General features: G+C 43.2%; 1 protein-coding gene across 1 annotated transcript in view; it reads left to right on the forward strand.

Moving 5' to 3' along the window:
* MGAT4D (MGAT4 family member D) overlaps positions 1-21,621 on the forward strand; it is a 76,689-nt gene that overhangs the window by 48,418 nt on the left and 6,650 nt on the right. The window contains exons 8-13 of the mRNA XM_015411576.1: positions 3,264-3,378; positions 5,874-6,004; positions 8,270-8,377; positions 11,396-11,589; positions 13,926-14,004; positions 16,382-16,454. Of these exons, the coding sequence (XP_015267062.1) occupies positions 3,264-3,378; positions 5,874-6,004; positions 8,270-8,377; positions 11,396-11,589; positions 13,926-14,004; positions 16,382-16,454 (700 nt within the window). The remainder of the gene's footprint in view (positions 1-3,263; positions 3,379-5,873; positions 6,005-8,269; positions 8,378-11,395; positions 11,590-13,925; positions 14,005-16,381; positions 16,455-21,621) is intronic.

Genomic DNA, 21,621 nt, shown 5'->3' on the forward strand with positions numbered 1-21,621 from the left:
CGCTATCAGATGCCTGCCCTTGCCCTGCATTTTCTGGAAACTAGTACATTGTATGTGGTGGTTTTTTACTCCGCATCTTCGGCAACAAGCCATGGGTTAGCCACGGGTGCACTACACTTCCCAGATGTTGCTGTGTGATCGCACCCGGAAAATCCGCCTATCATCCTTGTCTTCAGCATGCCAACTTCTCCGTGTGAACGGGGCCAACATCAGTTTTATTTTCTCATTTATATGACTGAAAAACAAGGATTTCACATCTCAAACCACAATCCTAAACTCATCATATTATGTGAAATTAAGTATCACTGATTGTACTGAAACACTGAAAGAGGATTGCTAATGGAAAAACATCTGACTGACCTAGTTAGAAACAGCTCCATCCTAAGCATGTTTACTTAAATCTCAGTGCCATCCTAAGGACTTGAGGTCAGTGTGCTTAGATGGGGTAACTGTGTGTGTTCCAGTGCTTAATTAGTTCTTACTTTGCCTGAGCATTATGGTTGCCACCGCTTCTGTATGCTGCTCTGGTAACAATGTGTGTGGCACAAATTATGTGATTACTTCCCATGTCACCAGCATTGGCTACTAAGAAGGGCAGCACTAGGGTGGGGAACAATCATGTTGTATTCCCTCCTGCATGGTTTCTGTGATTCAGACATTACTGGAACAACATAGGATGTAATCAGGGGAAGAAACAACCACACTACTCAGGTCACGTAATAATTGACCATTAGGACTAGAACGTTAATTGCTTTTTTCCCCAGTAGGGCAAAAAAGTGACCTATAATGAATTATTAAAGCATGAAAAGTGACTTTACTGTAACTTCCAAATCCAAACATTGACACCAGGTTTCACATGAGTCCAAAAAGCAATAGGCTATGAAGGTATGCAATATCTGATCACACCACCAACCTTCACGCATGCATGCAGTGGGACATCTGACTGACTGAAGACTGTAGTGGTCATGTGCAGAATGTGTCTTGAAAACAGGCCCTAAGAACGGCAATACACAAAGGAAACATCACAATACTAGCAACAGGCCATGAAAAAAATAAGGAAGTTTCATAAGGACTAAAATATAAGAGCAGCAGTCATATGAAATAAATCCAGTTATGAAAAATGGGCAGGAATATATTGAAATGTGTATTATGGCCAGTCCATTATGGAATTGTGCGAAAACATGTAATTCAGTTTCGTCCCTGAATAAATCTCAAGCAAAATGCCACATGCAAAATGTCTTACAGTAATTTTGGTCCAGATCAGATTGGGAAGTGGACAGATGGCCCAGATAAGCTCATTGCATACCTTTTGTTCACGGTTTTTCCTTTGGGTAGAGGAAGAAATGAAATTCACATGCTAAGCATTCCTTAGTTTGGGAGGGATATCCCTGGGTGAGAAACCCTGTTCATATGAGTAGCAGAGGAAAGAGTGAAACAAAGTGAACTTTCCAAAGCAATGTAAGGAAATCAACCCTATTATCTGCAGCTTCATTTTTCCTATGGACAACTGTCTCTCTCTCTCTTTAATGGAATGGTGTTTTTGTTAATCGATAAAAGATTGAGAGAGATTTAGAGCAAATTGTGTCAATATTTTCAGTATAGTCATTCATATTTTCTGCAGTCCATGGGAACCCCTTGAGAGATTTTTCGTCATGCTAGGGAACAGATAATGGGGCTGTATGGGAGCCATAAGAGCAGGCAGTCAAATCCCTCTTCACCTGGGGTGAATGGTAATTATTCTCTTTGTCCATTTAAGCTTGCTTCATCCCAAGATAATTATGCATTTCCACAGCTGAAAGCATCTTTTAGAAGCTCTGTTTCAGTAGTTGTTAGAAAGTGCTTTTTATCAACACTCAAGGGAGCTGAAATGAAAACATTAAAAAAACGACAGCAGCTTTTAGCATCTTGATTCAGAACTCATGCCAAAAAGTCGGGTGCATTTACTGGGACTACTGTTTCACTTCAGTAACTAGCTTGGAGCCCACACCATCTCACAAGATGGTATTCTGATTTGTTGCAATTACCTTGCATTTTTGTAAAAAAAAATGGTAGTAGTAGAAAGCAAGAGGCATTTTACTTATTTCACAGTCATTCGAGAGATGTTAGGCAGATCAAGTTGCTAAAGCAAACTAAAGTAGTTTCAATGAGAGAACTATGCAACAAAGCAATTTAATGTGCCTCCTACTTAATGAGAAAAAATGCTGTTGGATAATTTAGCAGAGTAAAAGGGAACCATACAGCACAGACATGTAAATTAGCTAAAATAAAGTTTACTAAGGAAATTAGGATGGATTACATGAGAGGATAAAAAACAATAAACAGTCTATCTAGCTAGCTACATGTTTTTAGTTACTGTTAGCTCCAAGATGGATTCTCTGGTCTGATTTTACTTCTCACATTATTGTCATATGGTGTCTTGTCTTAGAACAAAGGGAGCAGGAAGAAACCTGCAAAATGCTTACATGCAAGTTCTCAGGTAACATCACCCAATGAACTGACCAATGACCAGGCTAAAGGTCACTTCATTATGAATAAGATGTCCCTTTCTAGTGCAGGAACTTCTACTCAACATCGCATAGGTTCTAGGCTAACTAACAATTAGCATACACAAGCAAACAGGTTAATTATTTCATGACATCAGGAAGTGAACTTGCAAATATCCCAACAAATGCTAACATTTAAATCATCTTTGCTTTTGATGAGTGGTCAGATCCTGTGGATCTGTTCCACTAACTGGGGCACTTTCCTCTGGCATAAGGAGCCTTCCACTGATGCAAGAAACCTCTTGTGACACCAGAAGGCTTCTCACGTTGGAGCTGAGTGCATCTGTTACTAGAATGGATCCACAGGAACCAGCATCTCCTCCTGGCACTTCATTCCTTCCACAGCATGAAATGTAGCTTTTCAGTCTACCCTGTGTAATGCTACCCATACATAAAAAGGAGTCTTGTCTTGAGGCATCTTAAAATCTAATGTAATTTTCTTCCTTTAGTCTTTAGGGTGTCACAAGACTCCTCTTTATTATTGGTATAACAGGCCAACATGGCTACTCTTCTGGAATTATTGTCCATATTTAGTTAACTCTGTTTTTCATTCCCTTCTGAGCCTGTTAATGCTTTGTTCAGTTGCCTGTCATCTCACTCATCTGATCGGTGTTCCTTTTTTTTTTTTTAAACCCTGGAAGAGACTATATTCTCTTCAGTGTCTGCAAAGTATATCATAATAAGGCATGGCTGCTATTGAAAAGACTAATCTTTTTTCAGCTAGAAGATGATATTATAGCCAAGCCTGATTATATACAGATAATAAAGGATTTTGCTGAACAACAGTCATCAAATGATTGGATGATCCTTGAATTTTCTCAACTTGGTTTTATTGGTAAGTACAGCTGCAGTAGTAAGGGACAGTTTTATACAAGGAAGGCACATTGCTTACATTTTGTTAAGGGATATAATGCACCAATATATTTAGCTATGGCTGCTTCCACGTGGTGAGGATTCTCCATTTCTCATTAATTGCTGCTACAAATGTAAAAGCATGCACATTGGCAATGGCGATTCCACATGGAAGTTTTTTGTGCACTCTCCTCAGTGAGCTGCATTTTCCCCTGCCTGTGTCACCAGAGTGCATTCTTTTAAATCAATAGTTGCTGTAGCAGTACAACTATTGCCATTTTTTTTGGGGGGGGACCCCTGAAAGTCCTCTGTGGTGGGGGAAATGGGCAGCTGCGAAGGGCTGGTGGCAAGAAAATGGCAAAAATGTGGGTGGACGTTTGCAAGGCAAGAAAATGGGACTTCTTGTTCGAATGGTGTGACAACATGCTTGGACTGCACTCTTCGCTAACATATTGGATCAAAGGAGATTTGGGGAAAAGTTTTCTGAAGATAGGAAAAGATTATTAGAGTACAATTAAGATTCAATACTGTGTGAATTATTTTAAAAAGTGTTACTGTTTGGAAGCTACAGTGGAAGAAAATCCTTTATGGCAAATCTGTCTCTAACCTCACATTTTGCCCAGGAGGCCATGACTCCCAGTGTGGGTACTTGTCTGTGTGTTCTGCCAGTGCCCCTAAAAATGCAATATAGAGTATATCAATACTTGTAAGCATACATCTTCAGATATGACCTATGTGAGTGTAAATATTAATGTAACTATCCTGGTTTTCTTGCCCTTACTCTGATCATGGTTCAGTTTATAGGGACATGGACTAGAGACTCCAGGTACAGGGAGAGGAGCCCAGTTTTGAACTCCAATGAATTTCAAAGGTGGTAGAATGCATTCAGGTCATTGAGTCTGGGCTTTTAAAGGATTACTCAAAGCTTGATTTTTTTAATACTATGCTACCAGGGACAAGGGCAGACCAATGGTAGAATAAATATTCCCTATTTAAATAATAAAGAGAAGAGGATGTTCTGTTGCAGATTTTTAAAGGTTTAAGGGGAGTTAGAATTAAAATGGTTGAAACCAAAAGATCAAAATAAAATGACTTCATATATAAAACATACGTTTCTTTTGTAAAAATTCAGATTTTATCATTTATTCATAGTGGAAATGAAGAATAACATGGCCATTCAATATTACATTTTTAATTTTTCTTCTTCTAGTAGTTATTTTTAAAGAAGAAAAATATAGGCAAGAGTTTATTGTAAGGCAGATGTTGAGAATGGTAAATGTTTATTACTGTTCAACATAATTAAAATTTGATGAGCTGTGTCTATATAACACATCAGTACATTGATGTTTCTTTACTAAGCTTCTATTGCTTTCAGTTCTGGAAACTTTCTTCTTTTATCAGTAGGAATACTAAAAAGTAATCAGAGCCTGAAAGTGGTCCATCATCTGTTAATCTTGGTTTAGCATAAATCATAAAGGCTACATATACAGATCATACGTATGCTGCAACCCATTGAGTATGAAACAGCTTAATTACGGTTGTGCTCAGACTGGCAGTTTGGCCCAATATAGGCACATTTTACAAATGGATTAAATGGGCAGGATCACACAGCCACATCTGTCAGGTGTTCCCCAGGCATACTCACCCTGTCAGAGGACGACCTTGAGCCAGATTAAAAAGCCACCACCTCCGAAGTGGTGTTTTTGTTTCCCCACGTAGTCATTGCACAATGACCAGATGTCTGAACACGGAGGAGCGCGCGCAGAACAGATTTGGCAGTGTGAACCTGCAGATCCGTTCTGCCGCTACGGAGGCAGTTTTTTAAAAGACTTGCCTATGTGCGCATGCGCGTGCATGCGCACTACGCACACACATGGTGTTTGGAATTTTTTTTGCAGTTTGCTCCGTGGCTGCAGTGCCACAATAATGTGGAGGCTTTACCATGGGATGTCTCCGTGGGTAACCCACAACAGGGTGTGCTGTGTGGGTGATATATCCCACTACACTTCAATTAGAGGTGGCACCATATCGCACGAAGCCACCAGTGTGATCACAGCCTATGCTTAGCTCTGTGTTTGGCTGGGGCCACTGTCCTTAATGTTGATCCAAACTGTTGAAGAGCTGGATCTAGCCATTTTTTCCACCCTCCTTATTATATCCCCTGTCCTATACGGCTCTTGCACACACAGACCCCAACTAGTGCAACGAGTACACAAAGCTCCACAGAAGTCTCAAGACCCCAACAATTGCCGGCGAGTAGTACACCTTCTCTGCTGTGCCAGCTACTAGAAGGTACTGATATTTCTCTGCTGCAGAATTTTGGCCTTTGTTCCTACTATAAGCAAGACATCACTGTCTGTTTAGATCTAGACAATAACAATAGGTATTGAGCAAATAATGCTGATTTTTCTCTTCTGAATTATTCTGTGTAGAAAGTAAAATTGTAATTTCTTTTCCATTTTAAATAATTATTTACAGGAAAATTATTCAGATCCAGAGACTTACCACTTATAGTAGAATTTGTTTTAATGTTCTACAAAGATAAGCCAATTGACTGGCTTCTAGACCACTTACTTTGGGTTAAAGTTTGCAATCCAGAAAGAGACGCAGTAAGTACTATATTTATTTAAGAATGTTAGATGCATTAGGGAAAATATCTGTTATACAATGATTACATTTAAGAAGGGGAAGAATATTACACAAGTGAGCCAAATATACAGTGAATTCAAAACAAATAATTAACTGCACCAGTGTCCTGAAATTCCAGTGGTCAATAATTGTGTTACCCCCACAATTAAAAATTCATATTGTATCATGCTGTAAGTATGGGACATAAGAGAAACAGAACTGAGAACAAGGTATAAACAAATAGGCTGTAATCCTACACAAAATTTCTTGATATCGCTCATTGGTACAAATAAATTGTATATAGGGAAATCATAGCATGTCCAATTTCAGCCATGGGATTGAAACTTACCAGGTTTTCCTTTGACAGGAGAAAGAGAGGGGTGATCTCATCCAGTTCCTCTTCTTACTGCAGCCCCTGTCCTGCATAACTTTTTGTCCACCTTTGTCCCATGATCCCTGGCATGATCTTTTTGGATCAAAAGAGGCCCCTTCTCACCCTGACCTGAATAGCCCAGGCAAGCCCAATCCAGTCCCGCACCCACGGGGGTGCCCATGAGTGCCTGGCACCCTCGCCAAACAACCTGGCACCCTCCCCAAACTGCTTCCAGGAAGTGGATGTGCCAGGTGAGGAGCCTGCACTGGAAATGATGAGGAGTAGGGAGGGAGGGAGGGATCCCCGAATGCCTGGCTGCTTCTGCTTTGGGAACTGGTCCAAAGCGCTGACTTCCAGGTGGGGTCTGGAGATCTCCTGGAATGACAGCTGATCTCCATACTAGAGATCCATTCCCCTGGATGAAGTGGCGGCTTTGGAGGGTGGACTCTATCCAGCATTATATCTGGCTGAGGTCCCTCCCCTCCCCAAACCCCCCTCCCCAGGTGGCACCTTGGTGCACCCCCAACAAAATTTTTCTAGGTATGGGGCCGGTCCGATCTCATCAGTTCTCGGAAGTTAAGCAGGGCCGACCCTGGCAAGTACTTGGAAGGGCAACCTCCGAGGAATACCAGGGATGCAGAGGCAGGTAATATCAAAGCCACCTCTGAAATGTCCTAGCCCCACTAAGGGTCACTAGAAGTCACCATGACTTCCAGGCTCGCAAGCATATACATATGCGCGCACACAGCACACACACACACACAAAATACCAAAAAAAGAAAGAAAAGGAAAAAAAGACCCCTTCTCCTTCTTACACAAGTGAAAAATGCAGGGCAGAACCTATGGTCATCTTATTCTGAGATCAAATATTAATTTGCAGTTCGTTTCCTATTCACTCACCCCTCATTGCCCCTTGGGGTTACTGTCACAATGCTGTTGTGACAGTTCTTAGCTTTGTTTCCTTTTGTGATCTCTCCCCTATTCTGAGCCTGAGGCACAACATTTCTTTTGTGCCAAGTCTGTACATGTCTTTCCCCTCCCTTGTTGAACCTGAAAACTGTTTTGTGTGAATGTGTGCGTGCATTTGAATCATTTGTTTTGTAATACCACACCAGGTCGGTCAGTCAGTTTGGGCCACAGCTGTCTGTAATACAACATCGTTGGTCTGCTCATCTGCAACTGAACATGTTCAGCATGATAGAAGTCATCAATGGATACTTAAATCCACAGATTGGGCCCATACTGACTAAAACTTATAATTCTGAAAACTTGGGGGACTGCCCAGATTTGCAGAAAAATCTAAAAATTGTGCCATCAACTGTTTTATTGCTTTTATTGTTTTATAGACTGCATGTTGTAAGCCACCCTGGGCCCACTTGTGGGATAGGGTGGGGCCTAAATTGAATAAATAAATAAATAAAATAAAAATACATTGGGGGTTGATATGCCCCCAAACAAAATTGTACCTAATGAACCAAAAATGAACCTAACTCCTCTGGTGACCGGGGGTGGGGTGGGGGAGCTGTGTTGTGCCCATTGGTGATAGCTGCGATGGTGGGGTGGCAGGGGCTGCAGCAGGATTGTTGTGGGTGGTGAAGGTGATGCTGTAGGGGCAGGAGCCTCAGCAGGCCTGGCAGCAGAGGCTAGGAGTCATTTCAGGTGGCATTCATTTGGAACTAGCAGTGGAAGCTGGGAGTGACTTTTGGCTTGCTGGCAGCATAGGAGATGGGGGGGGTGCCACGCTGGGCTCAGTGGCGGTGCTCACAGCCATGGGGAGGAGCCCCGACTAAGAATGAGATGGGATCCCCCCAGGAGAATTGCAGGTCCCCACTTGTTTCTTCTTTTTCATAACACAAAATGGTTTCCTTTCCAGAAACACTGTGAAAGGCAAAAGGCCTATCTGCGCATCAGTTATAAGCCATCACTCTTTCAGCATGTGGGCATTCATTCATCTTTAGCTGGAAAAATACAGAATTTGAAAGTAAGATTCCTTTTTTTGGTCTCCTTTCTCTAAATCCATGATCAGAAATTGTATAGGTAAGTATAAATAGTGGATTTTTTGGGGGGGTGAAACTCTCATTCAATTGGCACTCAGTTCAAAGAGAAGAGAATAAGCCATGGAGCTTTGTACAACTGGGCCAGTGGCTTTTGGTGAGGATGTCCCCCAGAACATCTCTGATCAGAGTTGCCAACTGCACCTTGGCAAATTACTGAAGATTTGGAGGTGGTGCCCGGGGAGGGAGCTCAGCAAGGATGTGATGCCAATCAGTCCTACCCTCCGGAGCTGCCTGTATTTCCAGCGGAACTGATCTCTGTAGTCTGGAGATCAGTTGTCATTCTGGGAGAACTCCAGGCTCCACCTGGAGGTTGGCAGCCTCATCTCTGATGCTTACCTCTTGTGCAGCCCCAATCTACTAAATTGCCCTTAGTTGCATTTACTCTTTTTCACCTGAGCAGTTTTAGCAGATAGCCAATACTTTGGCCATGTGGCAGCTTCCCCCCACCCCTTCAGGAAGAGAGCAATTTGAGAAAAGAAAGGGGGAGCACCAAAGTAGCAAGAGAGCTTTTCTTCAGAGCAACCTCCCCCCACACCAAGGCAATAGAGCTGCTGCCATAAAAGCTACTGGGGTGGGAAGAACAAAGTTTGAGCCAAGTGGCACCTTTAAGACCAACAAAGTTTTATTCAGGGTATGAGCTTTCATGTGCAAGCACGCTTCTTTAATGGGAAGAGGCTGCTTTCCTTTTCAGGGATAGGAAAAATGAAAGTTGGAGACTATGGCTGCCCCAACACACTGGGTAATGTATATAAGCAAATATTTCTGTCCCCATTTCAGGCTCCCCTCTTTCATGAATGACTCATGAAAAGGACGGTGCTATTAGAAGGGTGTAAATTGTATCTATCCAATTATATGCCAATAAAGGACTGGTTGATTGATTGATTGAGATGGGTGTAAAGCTTTTTTGAAAAAGTCAGTCTTTATTATGGCCCACGAGCCATTCAGAAGCAGAATTAAATGCATTGTAGTTAATTACCTCCATAAAATCTCAGCATATATCATTCATGCTAGTACATCTTACTGTTCAAGCACTAGAAACAGCCCATATTTTCATTGCAGAGAACAGAAATTTAGCTACAGATACAGTAGTTCTTTGGTCACCCCTGCCAATGAGATTTTGAGAGTCTTCTGCTCAGGGAACAGTTTTTGGTTTTTTTTAATCAACCAGCACAGGTTCCAATAAATTCCAGCGTGCCTGTACATAAAATCTACAATGGAAAAACGTGAACCAATGTTTCAATCAGATTAGCAGAATAAGGACAAAATCTGCAACTGTGTGGAATGTTTTTATACCTTATGGTCAACAATGCAGATGGTAGCATACTAAATCTCACCTTTTTGTAAAATGAACTCCCCTGATCCACCTGAGACTTAGCAGTGAGTTGTGTCTGTAGAGAGACATTTTACTTTGAGAAATAAAACAGGAGCTCAATGGCGCCTAAAAGACTAACAAAATGTATTCCAGCACAAGCTTTTGGGGGGTCAGACCTTACTTCATCATCTATGCATGAAAACTTATGTGGAATATAGTTTGTTGTTTCTAAGGTCCGGCTGAACTCCTCTTTTATTCTGCTCCTCCAGGCTAACATGACTACCCATCTGGAATGTTACTTTGAGGAATCAGCCCAGAATCTTGCAAACCCAGAATCTTGCTTGTAAATGGCCTGGTGGCAAAAAATCCTATTGCCACAGAAATTGCTAGTCTGATCTCTCTCTCCACTTGTCTTGTCTCCTTACTTCTCTCTCTCTCTGTCTTCGTCTTAGAGTTGTTGTCGCTGGCTTATGTGCCCTGTCTATAGCTAGCACACAGATTTCCCCCCTAAATATAAGCTGAAGCCTAAAATAATAAGTTATTTAGACTTGATACATGAAGCTTCTACTTGACACCTGAACAAGTGGGGGACACATAGAACTTATGGGGGCATTTCATTTTCCCCATGCCCATTATTTCTTCTTTCCCTTCCCTCGCAGCCCTCATTGCTTCTTCCATTTTCCTGCTTCCTTCTCTTCTTCCTACCAACCACCCAACTTTAACTTTATTACTTCCCTGTCTTCAGCTTTCCTTCACTGGCCTGTTTCCAAGAAATGTCTGGCCCAGTTGCAAAGTGGCTGCTGGCTTGGGCCTAGTTGTGTGGTGGTCACTGATGAGTCCTCCTCCACCATGGGAAGTTCTCATGGCTGTTTTCGGCCTCTAAGTTTATTCCTGCCACTCTCCCCAATTTGCTTTACAGAAACCAATGTCAGGAAAGCTCAGCAATAGTATTGTGGTTGCCTAGAAATCTCCATAATGGCCATTGAAAGCTCAGTGGGCATTTTTTTCTTAAAGCGACAATCATTGTTTCTATTATTTCAGGGAGCTTTAATTCCTTGATATAAGTTTTTTTTAAGATTTCAGTTTTTTAAATGCAAACCTGGAACCTCCTTCAGATTTGTGGTGAAATCCCCCCCCATCTTTCCCTAGCTCAATTTTGTGGATCTAATAAATCTATACTGTATGGCCCCATTTGGTAATAGATGTATGATAATAGCCCTTTTTATCTGTTATATTTCACTGTACGTATGGAAAGAACATGCTACATATGATCCTTCCTGAATGCAGCAATGTGTCTGAATGCAGCAAAGTGTGTATTTTCTGTTTGGTGCCTGTGGAAGACTCCTAATTTTCCAAAGTACTGTGAAGCTGAAAATATGTGTATTGCCCTTTGGGACAAAATGGTAATTGTATGTATCAGGAGGGTTGCAGGTAGTGTGTTCTCCCTATATGCATGGCTGAAGCATAATGGCTTAAAAGGCTCATGCCTAATGACTCTGAAGAACATTCTGTGACATCTTATTCATAACTTCAGCCTGTATCACATTTTGAGCCACAGAGATTATTGTTTCCCTGACCATCTCTGTTATATTCACTTTGCATATGAATGACTTACATTTATATCTGACAGGATAAAGATTTTGGCAAAAACCAGTTGTTTAAAGCACATGTCAACCCTCCTGCAGAAGTTAGTACAAGTTTAAAAGTATTCCAACACTTTACATTAGAAAAGGCTTATAAAGGAATGGAATGTTTCTGGGCTTTTGCTCCTATGGCTGGAGATTATATCCTGTTCAACTTTTTTCAGCCACTGAAAATTGAAAGGTAAGTAAATGATGAAAGAATATCTCCCTTAATTTATGAATTTAAGAATCCAGTGAATATTATAAATTAAAATTATTTATATAGACATATTTTCAAAATAACTCCGCCTTCTATGAAATATAAATTGCCCAATTTAATAGGTTGTATATTCCAATAATTTATGTTCATTTCTGAGCAAAAGAATCCAAGGATCTGAACCCATAACCTATTGGGTTAAATGTAAAAAAATCAATTGCCTTGGAACCACAGAGGCTTTATGCAGTATCCCTGATCCATGTTTCCTGGTTAAGGGGGAAAATGCTATTCAAACAAATTACAAAAATGATCTGACTCCATTGGTAACAAGAGAAATTATTTTTACTTACAAAAATAGAAGCATGTCCTACATGACATATTTATGTAGGTATATTTAACTTATTGTGAAAAGATTAACTTCAAAAAGGTTAACTTGCTGCAGCTCCAAGCCCAGGTAAGAGACAGAAGAATAAAGGTCCTGGATAAGATGAAAACAGAAGACAATCATTGGCCAAAGAGGCTCAACATCTAACTGATGAGAGGGTGGGGCCAACTGCCAAGTGTACCTGAATGAGAGAATTCTCTTAACCCTTTCCCTCCCAAATCCTCTTGCATGCAGAGTTACAATATCCAACAGGATCTTTCCACTCTTGTATAAAACTTATCAGTATCCATTCCTGCATTGTCCAATGCTTTGTGGCGGCATTTTTTATTTGCTGGGACAGAAAATTTTTCCCCAGTGTTTGGCCTAAACTATTCTTCCTGCAATAGCAGGTTTATTATCAAATGTTTCGCGATAAGTTGACAGTTGCCCCCAAAATAATTTAGTGGGTCTTATAACCAGTATTTTATAGTAGTATCTTATAACGAGTAATGGTTTCAATTATTAATATCACTGTGGCAGTAGAAAAGAGCAAGAGTCCAGTAGCACCTTAAAGACTAATGACTCATGAAAGCTCATACCCTGCCACAAATTTTGTTAGTCTGTAAAGTGCTACTGGACTCTTGCTCTTTTTGACTGATACAGACAGACTAACATGGCTACCCATCTTGATCTAATATCACTGTGATCAGTACCAATGCTCCCTCTAATTTGTGGAATCTTGTGAGCAAAAATTCCACTTTGTGAGCTCCTGGCATTAAAGTTGTGAACAAGTGATTTGGCTACTGCATAAATTAGTTTGCTCTGGAGCCATCCTTTCTGAGCTAAGACAAAAATGTGTGAGCCAGAGGCTAAAAAACTGTGAGCTAGCTTTCACTAACTCAGCTTAGAGGGAGCACTGATTAGTACTGATGAACACATACATAAGTCCACCAGAGATTAAAAGAATCAGCACACTGTAATGCAGACCATTTCCTGCATTTAAGTATATTTGCTTTAAAAATTCAAGTAAGTCTTGCTGGAGTAAAGAACAACTCAGAGATCAGAACTCAATATTGTTACATATATTTCTCCAGATATTATCAGAAACTCAGATCTTTCACTAATAGAAGCCTATACTTATGAACATTTGTTTTCTGAATGTGTCATCTGCTGAATTTTGTAGATGCAGCACAATGACTATTGCTCTTGCAAAATTCAAATGTGAGAAGATGTATGGGAGAGGTAGGTTTGCTTTCACATCAAGGTCAAACCAAAAGTTACACAACAGATGGATGCAAGTCTCTCATTATTTTAAACAAATAACAGCTATGCAGGGCTGCCAGTTTGATCAGAGAAGAGGGGGAAGGGATCTTAACCATTAATTTGTGGAACATTTTTCAAATCAAGATAACCTATCCCAAGTTGCTTAATTTCCCATTCCCTACATGAGAGTAAAAGCAAGGTGATTTTGATTGTAAACTGGCCCGCATTTAAGCATCCTCCCTCTGCTACTGACTACGGTTGCCAGCTCTGGATTGTGAAATTCCTGGAGATTTGGGGGGTAGAGCCTGGGGAGGGCAGGATTTGGGGAGGAGACACACCTCAGTGGAGTATAATGCCATAGAGTCCACCTTCCAAAGCAGCCATTTTCTCCAAGGGAACTGATCTCTTTTATCTGGAGACCAGTTGTAGTTCCAGGAGTCCTCTAGCCACCATCTGGAGGCTGCCAACCCCAGGTATTCCTGTAATCTAATTTTAGCCCCCTGTGGCTTCTGTTCATGCTCAAAAAGTCTACATGGTTGGATGACTCCTGCGTCTGTTGTACAATGCCTAGTTGGGCTACTTATGCCTTTTCTTCCATCTCTAAATATACAAAGAGTATACTGAATATTAACGCTATCATAGAAGCTAACATTAGATTATGTAAGTGGACATACTGAAATAATGTGTTTTCCAGGTACTTATTTAAAAGTGGAAATATGGAACATCCTGGGGACAAGCTATTTAATACTACTGTAGAAATTCTTCCTGCTGATGTAAGTATTTCAGCTCTCACAGCAACATAAACATTTTCACTTTGTATTTAGGAAGAGTGGTTGCTGTCTCCATAACTTTCCTGTACAGTAGTCCTAACCTGTGAAACAGTTACTCTTTCCAGCCAACATAGTTCTTCAAAATTCTTGTCAGATATAAGAAGATCCTGTCCTTTATGCTCCAGCTGTTTCTCTGCCTCCTATCTGACATGAGCACATGGTGACTCGTGTACTTGATTGGCCCAGCCTGTGGCAGAGCAACAATTTGAGCTGAAATTGATTGAAAACCATAGCTTGCAACAGGCTTCCAGGGTAGACTGTGCATAGGCAGTTCAAAGCAATGGCACCTCTCTAGATTATGTATTATAGTACTCTCAATCCTAGTTGCAAAGATGAATGTCATAATAAAAAGGGTGTAATGGGCTGCAAACAAGAACTCTGTTCAAAGAAAGTTCAAATATATTAACAGTGCACATACACTGTTCCTTCAAATTAATTTAAAAATCTAGGTTTAGAAGTGATCAATGAGGTAGCCATCTTAGTCCACACACACACACACAATGTCACACACTCAGTATCATGTTCTGAACTGATGCTAGATAAAAACATTTTGTTTTTCTGGGCTGTCAAGGTCTTTTAAAATCTATCTACCTTTAGTAGCTATGTGTGCAGAAGAATAAAAAATGCTAAAACAATTGGGGAGGGGATAAAAAATTCCAAGAATCATGCAAGTGCTATCTATGTATGTGCAGATTAAAAAAAAAAAGATTGTGTGATTTATTCAGTTGCTGAACAGCAAGATGGTACTAAAAACAAGGCTATCCCTGCTAACAGAAACAGGCATGAAGATGAAATGAATGAGTCAGTGGCCAGGTGGATGGATATCAAGGCAGGTAGCTGAGCAGCCAGGTGGAGGGAAACAGAGCAGGTGGATGACTAAGAGAGCAAGCAGCCAGAAAGACCAGGGGCGATTTCTCACTAGAGCTGCCTTGCAGCGCAGCGCCATTTGCCCCAACACAAACATGTCAATTTCACACCCGAGGTTGCGGGGCTGCATTTGACCCGCGGCTGCGCCCGATTTCCTCCGCAGTTTCATGATCCTCAAAAACCAGGATCACGAAACTGCGGAGGAAATTGGGTGAAGCCGTGAGTCAAAATGCAGCCCCGGAGCTTCGGGTGTGAAATTGACATGTTTGTGTCAGGGCAAACGGCGGCTGTGCTGCGAGGCAGCTCTAGTGAGAAATCGCCCCAGGAGAGGAGAGAGATTGCTGGGTGAAGGGAAGACTGAACTGGCAGATTGGTGAGCAGGTGGGCATCCAGAAAGACCAGACAAGCATCTAGGGGAGGAAGATGAGTGGCCAAGTAACCAGGGGGCCATAGAGGTAGGAAGATTATGTGATGTTCCCTTTTGTTTGCAGATCAGGAACAGGGTACTTACTCAGGTTCCTGCTCTTAGGTTCACATGGCAGGGAAAGGTATGTTCAAAACAACATCCATTTATTAGCAAGATACAGGAGTGTAAGCAACTGGTTTAAAGACAAGGGAGCTCATGCAGTCTACAATTGTAACTAACAAACAGAGCTAAGGAGCAAGGACTGCACCCCATGAGACTAAACCAGCACACACAAATATCAGAGGGGGGAACAGACTGTTCCATTGTAATGCATACAATAAATACACCACAGATTAGGGCAAGTGGGTGAATGGGTGGGGGAAAGTGGAGCCAGAATGGAGGGAGCAAGAGTGCAATACCAGAGCAAGAGGAGTCCCACAGAGGTGAGGCTGGGGAATGGAACTCCTGTGAGTCCTTACAGGTCCCTCTCTTTAACTATCGGCTTATAGTTTTATAGTTATTGTTGTTATTATTTATTAGATTTCTGAATCACACAATCCCACAAGCAGGCTCTGGGCAATTTACAGCATTAAAACAGATAAAATACAATCAACATGATAAAATTATTACAGTGCACTAATAAAACAACCAATCCAGATGGCTGTCAAACCCCTTTTTTGCCGTTGCTGTCCTCAACCAAAAGCCTGGCGGTCTTATGGTCTTGTTCTTAGTCTTTGGCCCAATCCTTGTTTGAACTGATGTTCTGTTTTTTGTTGTTTTATGTTTTTTAAATATTCTGTGGAAGCTCCCTTTGGAGCCATGATAATGTACAAGATGTAAACTTGCTAAATACATAAATAGAAACAGGCAGACTTTAGAGCATGCCTATTAGTATTTTGACCTGCCTGATTTCCACTTCCGGGGGGGCGGGTACAGATACCACCACATTCTAGGATTATTGACTTGGAAGATTTGAAAAAGAAGCATTCAGAAGGTAAGGTTTCCTGTATAAAAACCAGCTGGGATGTTTGTTTTGTTTTGTTACAGGAAACAGATTTACAACCTGCAAAACACAATGCACAGAATTTTAAAAGAACAGAGGATGGATATTTACAAATAGGTAAAATACTGTTATTTCTAAGATACATGCACATTGGTCTATATATTCTACTAAATTTCAGTAAGTCTGATCTTTTAGCAACTTGTTATTTTTAATAAGTCAGTTTTCTAAAGTAATTATCACATCAGTGAACATTATGAATGCAGTAGAAGTTTGAGTCCAGTGGCACCTTTAAGACCAACAAAGTTTAATTCATAGGCTTTCATGTGCATGAGCACTTCTGGATTCAGGCAACCTTAATCCCATCTTAGCTCTAATTGGCCCTTCCAGGCAACACCGTTCTCACTCACTACCTATATGTAATGGTTGGTGACTCTGTTTCAATGTATCTGAAGAAGTGTGCGTGCACATGAAAGCTTATACCTTGAATAAAACTTTGTTGGTCTTAAAGGTGCTACTGGACTCAAACTTTAATTCTGCTGCTTCAGACCAACATGGCTACCCACCTGAATCTATTCTCCCCCTAGGGTACAGCTACCATCCAATCATAACACACTTCACTCACCCATCCAGGCCCCCTTTCTTACCTTAGAGGCCTGCAGGGGTCATTTCCTGTGGGAGCACACAGGAGCGAAGCTCCGGCAGTAAGGAGCCCAGGGGGTGGGCACATGCAACAAGCCCCACCCCCTGCTCCCAGCAGCCCTCAGTTGGGCCACGAGGAGCAAGAAGGAGCCAGGCAAGTTGCAGAGGCCCCCCCCCGGCCCACCTTCAGGTACAAGCTTTCCCTCCTCTGTGAGGGCAGATCTGCACCCCCCCCCCATAATAGCTAGCAATCCAAAACAGTCCAGTGGAGCCTGAGTGGTGGGTGTTGCCTTCTGACACATTTCCAGTGATGTCAGGGGGTATGGCATATGCAAATAAGTTATGCTGATAAGTTGTGCTAATGAGCTCCTGCACCTCTTTTTCTACAAAATGACCCCTGGAGGCCTGCATTTCAAATCATAGCAAACATACATATAAAACCCTACCTTAATTTGCAGAAATAACACACCCACAATATTTATGCAGTAAAACATTACAGTAAAGTTCCCTAGTCCTGGGAATCAGGGGCTTGAGCACAGACCACTCAACACTGTGTACAGGATTAACCCACTCAGTCCAGTCCAGGAAGGCGAGGGAACCCTGCACTTTCAGCACATTAAACAACAAACCATGAGGTAGTCTATACCCTCTCTAGTTTTCAGAACAATTTGCCACCAGAATCTCTTTCAATAGTCCCTGCCTTTCCTAAGGGAAAAGCTCTACATCATCAGCTCTACTCAGAGATGCACACTTTAATCTTAATAAAGGTAGCTTAAGTGGTCAGCGTTAGACACACGATTTAGCCTTGGAGTTCAATTACACATCAGAAACAATTAGAAATAAGAATGGTCTTTATTCAGTACAGAGCATAGCAACCAGACTATTAGGATACAAAAATAACAAAGGCTATGGCTATTTGCCTTAAGTACACATTAATGAGATTCATAGTTACCACTTGGATTGTCCATAGTCCATGTGAGTACCAAGGGATCTTGAGGAGAAATTCCATCTTACACAAGCATGAAATCCAGTTCACAAAGCAGCTCTTTGTTTCTCAAAAGACCGCATTTCAGGTGCAATAAACAGACAATGGCAAGAGGAGAGAAGAGAAGAGAGCAAGAGAGATAAGAGAGCCCACTCCCATAGAGTTCAATGGAATTATACCCCAATCTAATCGCAATCAGCTGTGGCCATCACGAGTGGACAGGGGTGTGTGGCCAATTGTTGGTTGCCATAGCTGCGTGTGGAGATAGGCTAGGAGTTTGTAGGCCCTGCCTGCAGTCAGGTGACCCAAACCCCAGCTTCTTCATTGCCTACGTGACATGTTCAACATAGACCAGGAGCCTTCAAGCCTAGCTTTTAGCATGAATGTGTGAAAGAATGTGGGTTATACAGTTGTTCAGGCTATCTGGCCTCACCATTTGGCTTGCAACAGGAAATAAGGCACAGCCTGTCATCAGAATGTAATCACAGGAGAAGGCAGGAGACTTTTAGAAATCAATATTTCTATACACACTTTCATTCCAAAACTACCAATGAAATAACATCTGGAGCATAGCTGTATGGGGGCTGATATATAGTCAATGGGCTATGGTGTCATGCCTGCCCCTGCTGATGTCATGCCTGCCTTTGCTGATGCCCCTGAACAGGCTCCTGAGGACCCTGAACAGGCTCCTGAGGACACTACTGCAGCAGAAAGGCAAAGACTGGATCCTGTAGCTGAAAGCTATCTAAGTGGTGAGGAGGATAGAGCCTCCCAGGGAACACCTGCAAGGGATCAGTCTCTGCTGCAGCCCAGTAATTCATCATCAGACTCGCCTCCACCTGTAACCAGGCTCAGGAATGTAAGAAGACAACAGCTGAGAGAGCGAAGGCAGAATGCACGCATGCGTGCCAGAAGATCTCTTAGCCCTGATTACTGACAGGATCCTGTCCTCACTCCTGGCTAGCTAATGAGTTGATTAGCTAGCACTGTATATATGCAAGTCTGTTGCCAGCAGTCATTTGTGCTGGCAAACGTCGTTTGTTCAGGACCTGAATCCTTGCATCTCTGCTCCAGACCTTGTGGAATTCTTCTCGGCTTGATCCTCGGCTTTTGACCTTTGGCTTTGTTGACCCTGCGTTCATCTCTGACTCCTCTGGTATTGTTGTGATTTATGGACTTGAAACTTTGGTATGTCTGACCCTGCTTTTGGACTGTGATTTAAACCTGCTTGAACCTTGCTACCTGATTTGCCCGGCTTGACCTCGGACTGTTCCTGGACTTTTGCTTGCTTGTGTCACGCCCCCTGGTCCTGCCGTGACAGATTGCCAGCACCCACAACGCTCACACATCCCCACCATGGAAGACGGAGCAACCGGAGGTGTGGACCCCATGGAGGAAATGCTAGCACAGGTACAGCACTTAACTCAAGCTGTGATTGCTTTGCAACAACAGGCTGCTACAAATGCTGTTGCTGTAGCAAATGCTGGTACACCTCCCCCACGTTGCCCAATAAATCCTCCTGATCGTTTCGGTGGGAATGTTGATGAGTTCCAGGCATTCCTTGCCCAATGTAATCTGTATATTGAGCTCAGGGCTCGGGACTTTGTTTCTGAGAAGGCTAAAGTTTGTTTCATTTTAAGCCTCCTTAAAGGGCAAGCTGCCAAATGGGCCACGCCCTTGCTGGTGGGGAATTCTCCCTTACTATCTGACTTCCAGGCTTTCAAGGCTCATTTTGCCGCTGCTTATGCCAATCCTGTGAAAGCTGAAACAGCTAACCGCAAAATAAGGGCTCTTACTCAGCATAAAACCTCTGTCGCTCAGTACACCAATGAGTTCCAGCTGCTGGCTCAAGACCTGACATGGAATGAGGCAGCGTTTATTGACCAGTATACTGAAGGGCTGTCTGACGAAATTCTAGATGAACTTGCACGCAGTGAACGCCCTGACACTTTACAAGCCCTCATCCATCTCTGTCTCCGCATTGATGGGAGGTTACAGAGCCGCCGCCAAAACAGAAAAAAGGCTCTCGCCTTCCCCAGCAGAACCCTTCAGACCTTCCACCGGCCTTCCTCCCCCGGCTCCTCTCCACCTCCTGCAGGCACAGAGCCCATGCAACTTGGCACCGCTCGGCCCCGCCTTACTTCTGAGGAGAAGCTGAGACGGCGCACTCAACAGCTGTGTCTGTATTGTGGAGAAGCCGGGCATTTTGCCTCCAGCTGCCCTGCCAAGCAGAAGCGCTCACCACAACCGGCTCCACCGGTAAAAGAGCAGCCCCAAGCCTGACCGGACCCCCCGGTTTGGGGCCTATTCTGGGGTCCTCCAGTACTCCATACTCACCACAGACTCCCTTCCTGGTGCCAGTGCGGTTGCAACTCCCAGACAACCGCTGGCTCTTCATCCACGCCATGTTGGACTCAGGGGCCGCCTGTTGTTTCATGGACATTCTTTTTGCCAAAGAACACGGCGTTCCCCTTCAAGAGAAGGCAACCCCAGCGCTTGTAGAAGCCATTGATGGACGCCTGCTCCGCTCCGGACCCGTCGTCCAAGAAACCCAGCCACTCACCTTGTGGATACAGCAGCACCAGGAACAAATAACTTTCGACTTGGTGAGGATGCCGAGGTTTCCAGTCATCCTGGGTCTCTCCTGGCTGCGCCACAACAACCCTCAGGTAGACTGGGTACATCAGGAGCTCCAGTTCGGCACCAGTCCTGCACCCACGCCTTCCGTGGAAACGATGGTAGACACCCCGTCTTCAGCACCATCGCCAGAACCATCACCAGCTGCTTTGCTGCTGGGCGCTGCGGCTCCCGCTTTACCTGCCACCTATCAGGACTATGCAGACGTCTTTGACGAAAAGGAGGCAGACCAGCTACCCCCGCATCGGCCCTACGACTGTGCCATCAACCTCATCCCCGACGCTCCGTTACCCTCAGGCCGCCTTTACCCAATGGCAGAACCGGAGCTGGCTGCGCTGAGGGACTATTTGGACAAAAATCTGGCCAGAGGGTTTATTCGGCCCTCTACGTCTCCTCTGTCTTCCCCAGTCCTCTTTGTGAAAAAGAAGACAGGAGACCTCAGGCTCTGCAATGACTACAGGGCCCTGAACAAAATCACCATACGGGATAGGTACCCCCTCCCGTTGATCCCTGAGCTCATGGACCGTTTGCGGGGAGCTCAAATCTACACAAAGCTAGACCTGCGTGGCGCCTACAACCTGGTGAGAATCAAGGCAGGAGATGAATGGAAGACCGCCTTTGGTACCCGCTATGGCCAATATGAGCACTTGGTCATGCCCTTTGGCTTGACCAACGCCCCTGCAGTGTTCCAACGCTTTATGAATGACATCTTCCGTGACCTCCTCGACCGCTTCGTGGTAATTTATTTAGATGACATCCTGATCTTTTCCGCCACCGTGCCTCAACACATTGACCACGTAAGGCAAGTGTTGCACCGCCTGCGCACCCATGGACTCTATGCGAAACTAGAAAAATGCGAGTTTCATCGTAAGTCTGTTGAGTTCCTGGGGCATATTATCTCCCCTGAAGGCACGCTGATGGACCCCAAGAAGGTGGAAGCCATTCTCCAATGGCAGCCTCCCAAAAACCGGAAGGATGTTCAACGCCTCCTGGGGTTCTCCAACTACTACCGCCAATTTATAC

Source organism: Gekko japonicus, unplaced genomic scaffold, assembly GCF_001447785.1.
Source record: "Gekko japonicus isolate JY-2015 unplaced genomic scaffold, Gekko_japonicus_V1.1 scaffold11, whole genome shotgun sequence".
Classification (NCBI taxonomy): domain Eukaryota; kingdom Metazoa; phylum Chordata; class Lepidosauria; order Squamata; family Gekkonidae; genus Gekko; species Gekko japonicus.